The following is an 11043-nucleotide window of genomic DNA, read 5'->3' on the forward strand; positions in this document are numbered from 1 at the left end:
TTATCACACTTTTTTACTCTGTCTATTCTATTTTATTATTTTTAGTATTGCCTATTTTTTACTGAATCAAACCGCACTTCTTTACTCTGTCTATTCTATTTAATCATTTCTATTACTGAATGAAACCGTAAACAGAGAGGCCTATTGGGATGTTAGATCCTAATGTGAAACACTGTGATTTACCTTACCTTGCTACCTCTCTATCTTTTTTATGCTCGCTTATGCCTGTATTTTTTTTTACTGCTGTGAAGGACTTTGAACTGAAATTTCTGTATGAAAAGTGCTATACAAATAAAGTTATTATTATTATTATTATTATTATTATTATTATTATTATTATTATTATTATTATTATTATTATTATTATATATAATGACGATGATAGTGATACTGATGATGAAGGCACCTTGTCGTCCCTGTCCAGCCGGAGGACCAGTCGGTGATCGAGCGCTGGCAGCACCTGGCTGACTTGGCAGACTTCGCCCTGGCCATGAAAGTCACGCTCTGCAACCTCAACAAGCAGTCTTTCAACAACTTCATGCTCCGTATCGGTCAGTGTGAGAGTGAGAGTGTTGTGTTTGTTTCTGTTTTCTTTTGACCTTAACCCTTTCACTACCACACTACAGACGGTTAACCTTCTGTAGTGTGGTAGTGAAAGGTTAACCGTCTGTAGTGTGGTAGTGAAATGGTTAACCGTCTGTAGTGTGGTAGTGAAAGGTTAACCTTCTGTAGTGTGGTAGTGAAATGGTTAACCGTCTGTAGTGTGGTAGTGAAAGGTTAACCTTCTGTAGTGTGGTAGTGAAGGGTTAACCTTCTGTAGTGTGGTAGTGAAAGGTTAACCGTCTGTAGTGTGGTAGTGAAATGGTTAACCTTCTGTAGTGTGGTAGTGAAAGGGTTAACGTAAGGTTATGTATATAACCAAGTTCTATGAATTCTGGTGACGCTCAGCGTCAGTCTGAATGAATGAATGAATGAAAACTTTATTAACAGATTGCAGAATGGGTACAGTACAGTACAGCTCAATACATACAATTGTTAAGGGGATGCAGACCAGAGAAATACTTTCGTCTTGTTTACATCAGGGTCCCCCATTTTCAATTCATCGTAACATATATGACATACATGACATACAGATAGACAGTACTGCTACATCTATATATTTATGACATACCATATTTGTAAATACAGTACTGTTTGTGATACAAAGAGAGCCCAGAAAAAAAAGTATATACATTTGCCGTAGAAACTGTACATTGGATTGGGTAGGTGGGGGGGGGGGGGGGGGGGACTGTACATTGGAGGTGGTTGGTGGGGGGGGGGGGGGGGGGGGGGGGGGGGGGGGGGGGGGGGGGGGGGGTTGGAGGGGTGGGTGGGGGACACTGTACACTGTTCAACTGTACAAACAAAACTGTACATTGGAATATTGACAAGACCATACTTGGTAATTTACTGTACATTGGAGGGGGTTGTGTTAGGACATTTACAGGGGCCAGTTTCGAATTGCAGTCTCCCGTAGGTGTTTTTTGAGAGTGTTTTTGAAAGTGGGTAGTGATTCACATTCCTTTACAGCTTTGGGTAGGGCGTTCCACATTGATGTGGCATAATTGCGAAACGTGTTTAGTCCCTTGTTTGAGCCGAATCTGGGTTTAACATGATTTGTGGAGCTCCCTCTGGTGTTGTGATCGTGGTATTCACTGACCTTTGGGAAGTATTTTGACATGTACATGGGTACCTTGGTTGTGTAGTGTATCTTGTAGACCAGGCCCATTGCAAGTTGCTGTACTCTGTCGTCTACTCTAAGCCATCCTAAGTTGTCAAAGTGGGCAGGGGTGAGGTGGGTTCTAGGAGTAAGGTCAAGCAGTAGTCTGACCAGTTTGTTTTGAGATGTTTGTAATTTTGTTTTTAGCGCCTTTGAGGTGCTTTGGTACCATGAGGTGCAAGCATAGTCGTAGTACCCTTGAATGAGTGCTCCTGCCAGAGTCTTCAGAGCATCGGGTCCCCCCAGGGCTGTGTTCTAAGCCCCCTGCTGTATTCACTCTACACACACGATTGTGTGGCCAAGTTCAGCTCCAACTCCATAGTGAAGTTCGCAGACGACACGGTGGTGGTGGGGCTGATCTCGGACAACGACGAGAAGGCCTACCGGGAGGAGGTTGAGGTACTGGAACGCTGGTGCCAGGACAACAGCCTGCTCCTGAACATTGGTAAAACCAAGGAGCTGATCGTGGATTATAGGAGAGGACAGCAGGGCCCTGTTTCATGTACGTGGTTCAACTAAGTCGATCAAGATGTCCATTATCCAGCTTCAGTTAACCCGATGTTCGAAGCCGGGATTTTCCTGTTTCACAAAGGTGGATTCAGTCTCGTTAACTCAAGCCAGACTTGCGAGTCAGGCTAAATGCGCGCGGCCGTTTTAGGTGAAAAGCCAGCACGTATCGATGGCAGAGACCCTGATTCTCAACGGCATTGATTGATTAATTGATTTAAGACTTTATTGACAGATTGCAATACGGCTCAATCGCCTCGCCGACAAGTTAAATGCGTTATCTATAGGCTAATTCTAAGTCCCTCATTACCTCAATCAATCAGATTATATTTCTTTAAACTTGCCTGCTGGATTGAATAATCAAATGAGATCTTGCTAGCGAAAATAATTAGTTAACTGTTATACAGAATTACGATACGGCCCTCTTGCCCATTGATTGATGTATAGTCAATCTTTAACTTATCTCCAATGTGGTCTAACGGGTTGTTCTTTTGACTTTCACACGGACGACCGGGGTTCAAGACCCTAGTCGTCTCCTTTTTTTTGCAATATAGGAATAATTCAATTTGGTGCACGTTGAGAGCTATATAAAGAATGACATCCTCAATGCATGTAGATTTATAATATTTTAACTTAAAACCAGGCTACTTTGGCGTATAATCATTAATATTATATTCAAAAAAATCATATAAAAAAATCATATTGGAAACACCAGGATTTGAACCCGGGTCGCAAGGTTGGCAGGCTTGAGCACTACCGCTGGGCCACTGTGCCAGATGGGATAAATTCATTGTTTATACATTAATGAACGAGAGACCCATGCTTAGAATATTCCTTATTTTGAATGAAGTTTTATTTCTTTATCCTCATTCATTCATGTGACGTCAACGGCTCATTCAATTTCTCAAATCCGCCAAACAGCGCATCTCATCAGACATCTTAATCCCAGTTACAATTAAAATAACCACATTTTTGTGTACATCGCACGAGCGAGCGCCACCGTCGCCACGGTATATATAACGTGCATTATTTAGGACAAAGTGAATTTAATATCAGCATTTTGGGTCTATTTTACATTTCAAAAGCCCCCTCTGGAAGAATGGAGCACAAAAACGTAATTCAGAATGGTATAATGCAGATCGTAGACTGTGGGAATAGTTTCAGGAAACGAGCTGTCACTTCTTTGCGGGGGCGTGGCTCTGCGTGATCGGGCTAACTTGAACTTGAACTCTGCTTTCGAGCAGGCTCAAACTTTTGGATCTGTTGGCATGGTGATCTGGAAAATCCACGTACATGAAACCGGAAAGTCCGGCTAACCCAGTTATCCAGCTAAAGTTATCCGGCTAACTCAGTTATCCAGGTACATGGAACGGGGCCCAGGAGACACACACACCACTGATGATTAACGGGGCTACCGTGGACAGGGTGAGCAGCTTTAAGTACCTGGGGGTCCACATCTCAGAGGATCTGACATGGTCAACACACATAGACACAGTAGTAAAGAAAGCGAAGCAGCGCCTCTACCACCTGAGACAGTTAAGGAAGTTCAGAGTATCGGGGAAGATACTCCAGTCCTTCTACTCAGGAGCTGTAGAAAGCATCTTGACCGGAAACATCACTGCCTGGTATGGAAACAGCACGGCACAGGACAAGAAGGCCCTACAGAGAGTGGTGCGCTCAGCCGAGCGTACCACGGGTATTGCGCTACCTCCCCTGCAGGTTCTATACAACAAGAGGTGCAAATCCAGAGCCTGCAGAATAATGAAAGACCCCCACCACCCCAATAACAGCCTGTTCCAGCTGCTGAGGTCAGGCAGACGCCTGCGAACCCCAGCTACTAGGACAGAGCGGCTTAGGCTCAGCTTCTTCCCCCAGGCCATCAGAGCCCTGAACAATGAACATTGAGTGCCACAGAACACTGAACTATCCACACACAAGCACACACGAGCACACACACGACACGCACGCTGTGCACGCTCACACACTAGCAGCCACTTTAACACGAGCGGGCACACACTCACGCCGCACACACGCACACTTATGGCCAAGAGGAAAGGCCACTTTAAATTAGTATAACAACAGGAACAGTGTATTGCACTACTAAAGCTACCTAGCATGTCCTATATGCTCTGTAAATACTATGTACAGATACCGAGATGTCACACCATGTTACCTGTTACCTGTTTATTGCACAATGTTTTTTTTTTATTGGATTCTATTATATGTTGTACCACTGTATTGCACATCGTCGCGGGCAAGACCACCCGCATTTCATTGTATACTTGTATGCCGTGACAATTAAAACTCTTGACTTGACTTGACTTGACTTGTATTCTTGTTTAAGAAACACAAAATGGTGGCTTGTCTCATCTGGCCCATCTGATGGTGACCACTAGGAGGTAGGAGACCAGGTAGGAGACCACTGTCAGGAGGTAGGAGACCAGGTAGGAGACCACTGTCAGGAGGTAGGAGACCAATGTTAGGAGGGAGGAAATGTTCACTGTTCCTTTCATAACCGGCCCAGCCAGGGCCGGCCCTAGGAACGTTACATAAACGTATGTATTCCTACCCCCTTCACACTCTATTATCTTATTATGCAACTCATATTAGCTCATTTTCATACAACCCACATTTCCACACTATGAAAAGAAAATATTATGAAAAGAAAATATCAGTAATAAATACTAATGATAAATGACTCATGTTCGCCATGTTTCTGTGTCTCAGGCCTGAATAAAGGGTCCGTCTTGGCCGGCGTGATCGGAGCGCGGAAACCTCACTACGACATCTGGGGCAACACAGTCAACGTGGCCAGCAGGATGGAGTCCACTGGTGTGATGGGGAACATCCAGGTAGTGCACACACAGGGGCGTAGCTGGGGGGGGGTAGCTTAGGATGATTCCAAGGGCCCAGCACTGGGGGGGGGCCCCAAAAAAAGTTTTTTTTTTTTTTTTTTTTTACTAGACATCACTCAGGTGTATTATTGATGCTCTCATTGATACTATGTTTGTTTCTGAAGTGTGTGTGTGTGTGTGTGTGTGTGTGTGTGTGTGTGTGTGTGTGTGTGTGTGTGTGTGTGTGTGTGTGTGTGTGTGTGTGTGAGATATATAGAGAGAGAGGGGGGGCTTTGGTAGACTATTGCATTGGTCCATTCATTGAAGATGAACGCAATGCGACATCCTTTACTAGGCTCACCCACCAACAGTGCAGTTGCTGAACTGCTGATCCGAATGTATAGGTAAAAACCATATTATGCGTTTTCATCAATAAAAAAATTGCCAAAAAAAATTCCGCTTGCGCGCTTACGCGCGCTCGCTTTCACTGGGGGCCTACAAATACATTCTTTCATGGGGCCCAGAATCTGGAGCTACACCCCTGTGCACACACACACGCACGCACGCGAGGGTGGGTCCTGGTCGTTGTAAAACAGCGACTCCTACAGTTCGGTCGGGGCGCCTGCACAGCAAGGGAAGGATCTAAGAGAGGTAGTGTGACCCTTCCACACGTTACACCCTCTCAGTGAGAGTCCGCGCTGCCAGGTGAAAAGAAGTGGTGGGCTGGCTACACATGTGTCGGAGGAAGCATGTGATAGTCTCCACCCTCCCAGACCGACGGTAGGGGGTAGAGTGCGCAACGACCAGGAAGGGGATTGGAATTGGCATAACGACTAACATTGGGATGGGAGAAAAATGGAAAAAGGAGGGGGGAAAAGATAAAGTAAAAAAAAAAAAATAATAATAATAATAATAATAATAATAATAATAATAATAATAATAATAATAATAATAATAATAATAATAATAATAATAATAATAATAATAATAATAATAATAATAATAATAATAATAATTAGTTTTACATTTTGTGTTGTTCTTGCATAGATTTAATTATATTTTCACTTTACTTAAAGCAAACATTGCACCGGCTCTGATCTCATAATGTCCTGCAGCCTTGTGAAACGAACATAATGTAATACAAATAAATATATTGAGTTGAATCATAAATGGGCCTCATTTATCAAGCAAAATACACAAACATTTCTATGGAGATCTTACACTATCTAACTCGTAGAAACAGCTGGCATGCATATTTTGTGCATATTATTGTGGCACAACATTTGATCAACTTTCAACCTTTTACACATAATGGAAATAGTGATGAATGAGGCCCATGTGTTCCCTCAATCTCTTGTTCTCTCCCCTCCGTTCACCGACTTCGTCTCGTCTGCATTGTTATGTTCTGCCACCAGGTGGTGGAGGACTGCCATGTCATCCTGAAGCAGTACGGCTTTCGTTTCGTGCGGCGAGGGCCCATCTTCGTCAAAGGGAAAGGGGAGCTGCTCACCTTCTTCATGAAAGGCAAAGATAAACCCGACAGTAACGGAGTCGCTCCTGTGCCCACCACCCTCCCGCGCCAAATATTAGTGGAACATTCCTGACAAATGCCCCCGCTGGGACACTCATAGACATTATGTTGTATGTTGTATACTGTTCATTTCACTCCGGTCCTCTCTCAGATATATATTTACATATAACTTAACTGTCATAAACTCTGTATATAAAAACACGTGGAACATAACATATAAAGAACTATCAGACGTCACTTTCCTCAAAGCTACACAACTCTGCTACAATAACAAAAACAGTTAGATCCTTTCTAGTGTTTCGGTCTATAGGATTTGCAAACTATTTACGTTGATTCTCACTGTCAATACATTGAGCTCAGGTTTTGTAAAATAATGCTTGTAATTCCAGTATATTCATAATGTGTTGATTAAAATTGTTTTCAATAAATTGTTTTGGATTTTTGTGTTGCAATATTGTTTATTGCCGCTGGGTGTCAGTGTTGTTCTAGATTAGGTTCACGGGATAGTGTTGAGATGGCTATTTATAACTCCGGGGTCCCCAGCAGCCTGTTTTCATAATGACCCCATAATGAGGTTTGAAACCACCAGCATTATAACAAATGAACATGTTTCTACTGATCTATACAGGCAAAGACCTCAGTTTACAGGCAAACTATATGTGACTTCTGTCAACAAAAAAAAAAAACGTATTTATTTGCACGATATGGGCAACCATATTGGTATAGGACGATTTTTATTTATTTATTTAACCTTTATTTAGCCAGATAAAACATTAAGAACAGGTTTCTTATTTACAATGTTGATGTGGTCCAAGAGGCCCCAACAGGAGTACATATATACACATATACACCAATAACAAAATAAAAACACAGTTAAGAATCATACACATAAGCAAACAAACAAACACATGCACAGCCTATGTACAAAAGAAATAAACAGGAGGATTAGGGGGGGGGTGAAAGTATGTGTGTGTGTGCGTGCGTGCATGTGTGTATGCAAACGGATGCGTGTGTCTAGGTGCGAGTATGAATGAGTGGTTGTGTGTGAGGGTGTAGTGTGAAACTGGGGTATCAGCAAGAGCAGGAGGTATCTACTGAGAGCGTGTTGAGTTTATTTTTGAAGGCAGTCAGTGAACTAAGAGTCACGATATTGGTGATTATTTTTTATTTATCGGCATCAGTCCAATTTTTCTTCTGCAGCTTTTGCACTGAAACAGACTGCGGAAACAGAAGACATTATTTTGTATGGATTGAAATCTTATTTGAAAGGGCAAAATCAGTACTAATAGGCACAATCTATAGACCGCCAGAACACAGTGGCTTCTATGACACACTCGATGAGTGTTTAGCTGGGGTGGAGGGCGTAGAAAAAATCCTTATTGGGGACTGGAACACGGATATGCTACGTAAAGCAGCACCCGTCTTCAAGGCCTTCAGTAGGCTTTGTGATCTGCACAGCCTCAGCCAGCTAATCACCCAACCCACAAGGGTATGTGAATCAACTCAGACTAACATTGACCTCATCCTGACCTCTGACAAGTCCAAGATCTCCAATAAAGGGGTTATAGCATGCAGGCTAAGTGATCATTATATGATATTCTGTACCCGCAAAAAGCTAAAGCAAAAGGCTGGCTGTCACAAAACAGTCACATCTAGAGACCTCAAAACCTACTCTAGCGAGGCCTTTAACCTTGAACTGGAGAGCCTGGACTGGTCAGATGAGCTCAATGGTACACTGGTTGAAGAAACCTGGCTTGGCTTCAAAACCAAATTCTCAACAATACTAAAGAACATGGCCCCCCTAAGAACCACCAGGGTAAAAAATCACGCTGAGCCGTGGATGCACACTGAAATACTGACCGCTATGAAAGCCAGAGACAAAAAATGCTCTGAGTTTCGTAAAAGTCAAAAGCTTACCAAAAGCACGAGCAGTGAACTCCAAGCCCACGTGACTGAACTCAAACTAGAAAGAAACAGACTAAGAAATGACGTAAACTCCATGATAAAAACTGCTAAAAAAAAATCATCAATGACAAAAGGAGGAAAACAAAAATAAACCATGTGAACTTTGGAAATTACTCAATAATCAACTAGGCTGCAGTAAAAAACTTAAAACCAGGTTCTCAAACATAAACATAAAGACGGACAACACGCTCATCACAGACAAACTGGATGTAGCCAATTACTTAAACACTTTCTTCACAAACATAGCCACAACACTGGTAAACAAACTACCCTCCCACTCAGGGCAGTATGGGGTAGAACACATAGTAGCATACTACAAGAACCTAGGCGTCCACAAAGACGACTTCAAATTGGAAATGGTAACTACAGATGAGGTACTCAAAAAACTGAGCGCCCTCCAACCGAACAAGGCCACTGGCCATGACAACATCCCCTCCAAATTCCTCAGAGACTCAGCAGCCGCCATCACCCCAGTCATCACACACATAATAAACCTCTCCATAAAACAGGGACACGTCCCCAAGGACTTCAAAATTGCGAGAGTAACACCCCTGCACAAAAAGGGCAGCAAATTAGACCCAGGCAACTACAGCCCTGTTTCTATCCTTACATCCATCTCGAAAGTCATGGAAAAAATAGTATACGAACAGGTCGAAAAGTACCTCGCGGAAAAAAAATCGAATCTACGAATTCCAATCTGGCTTCAGAACATCCCACTCCACTGACACATGCCTTCTCTATTTGAACGACCACATCAAGCAAGAGGTGGACGCGGGCAAATACTGCGGCATGGTCATGCTGGACCTACAAAAGGCCTTCGACACTGTCAATCACACCATTCTGATTGACAAGCTAAAAGCAATTGGTTTTGATAGTTTATCAGTGAGCTGGATACAATCCTACCTAGAGGGGAGAGAACAGATGGTGGAGGTAAACGGTACCCTATCCCCCCCCCCCTCACAGTGAACTGTGGTGTTCCACAAGGAAGCATACTAGGACCGCTACTGTTCCTAATTTATGCAAATGACATGTCGTCAGCTTGTGACTGCAACTTGTTCCTGTTTGCGGACGACTCAGCCCTGCTGGTCTCTGACAAGAACAAGTTACAGGTTGAAAAAACCCTCAGCTCGGAACTAGGCAAAATCTGCATATGGCTCGCCGACAACAAACTATCATTACACATGGGCAAAACAGAGTCCATTCTCTTCGGTTCAAATAACAAACTCAGCAAGACCGACGGCTTCTCAGTTACAGTGGGTGACAATATTGTCACAAGGAAAGATGAAATTACCTACCTGGGTTCCATCCTAGAGGCTAATCTTTCCTGTGACAAAATGGCATCCAATGTAATAAAAAAAAGTCAACCAACGAACTCGATTCTTGTACCGGATCTCCTCTCTGGTAAACAAGAATACCCTGAAGACTCTGGCAGGAGCACTCATTCAAGGGTACTACGACTATGCTTGCACCTCATGGTACCAAAGCACCTCAAAGGCACTAAAAACCAAATTACAAACATCTCAAAACAAACTAGTCAGACTACTGCTTGACCTGACTCCTAGAACCCACCTCACCCCTGCCCACTTTGCCAACCTAGGATGGCTTAGAGTAGACGACAGAGTACAGCAACTTGCAATGGGCCTGGTCTACAAGATACACTACACGACCAAGGTACCCATGTACATGTCAAAATACTTCCCAAAGGTCAGTGAATACCACGATCACAACACCAGAGGGAGCTCCACAAATCATGTGAAACCCAGATTCGGCTCAAACAAGGGACTAAACACGTTTCGCAATTATGCTACGTAAAGGAATGTGAATCACTACCCACTTTCAAAAACACTCTCAAAGAACACCTACGGGAGACTGCAATTCGAAACTGGCCCCTACAAATGTCCTAACCCAGTTGTACAGTAAAAATGGATTTGTCAGTATTCCAATGTACAGTGTGTCCCCCCCCCCTACCCAACCCCCCCCCCCCCCACCTCCAATGTACAGCCCCACCCAACCCCACCTACCCAACCTCCTCCAATGTACAGTTTCTATGTCAAATGTATGTCAGTATTCCAGTGTACAGTGTCCCCCACCTACCCAACCCCCCCCCCCCCCCACCTCCAATGTACAGCCCCACCCAACCCCACCCCACCTACCCAACCTCCTCCAATGTACAGTTTCTATGTCAAATGTATATACACTCTTTTTCTGGATTTTTTTGTATCACAAACAGTACTTTATTTGCAAATCTGGTATGTCATAAATGTATAGATGTAGCAGTACTGTCTATCTGTATGTCGTGTGTCATATGATGAATTGAAAATGGGGGACCCTGATGTAAACAAGACGAAAGTCTTTCTCTGGTCTGCATCCCCTTAACAATTGTATGTATTGAGCTGTACTGTACTGTACCCATTCTGCAATCTGTTAATAAACTTTTCAATCAATCA

General features: G+C 43.3%; 1 protein-coding gene across 1 annotated transcript in view; it reads left to right on the forward strand.

The window, feature by feature from the left end:
• Positions 1-6704, forward strand: part of LOC311228412 (adenylate cyclase type 3-like) — a gene marked incomplete at its 3' end in the record, with an annotated part of 80770 nt that extends 74066 nt beyond the window's left edge. The window contains exons 17-19 of the mRNA XM_084314320.1: positions 425-551; positions 4994-5118; positions 6516-6704. Coding sequence (XP_084170446.1) covers positions 425-551; positions 4994-5118; positions 6516-6704 — 441 coding nt within the window. The remainder of the gene's footprint in view (positions 1-424; positions 552-4993; positions 5119-6515) is intronic.
• Positions 6705-11043: the final 4339 nt, after the last annotated feature.

This window comes from Notolepis coatsorum, assembly GCF_963971535.1.
Source record: "Notolepis coatsorum genome assembly, chromosome: 5".
In the NCBI taxonomy this organism is placed as follows: Eukaryota; Metazoa; Chordata; class Actinopteri; order Aulopiformes; family Paralepididae; genus Notolepis; species Notolepis coatsorum.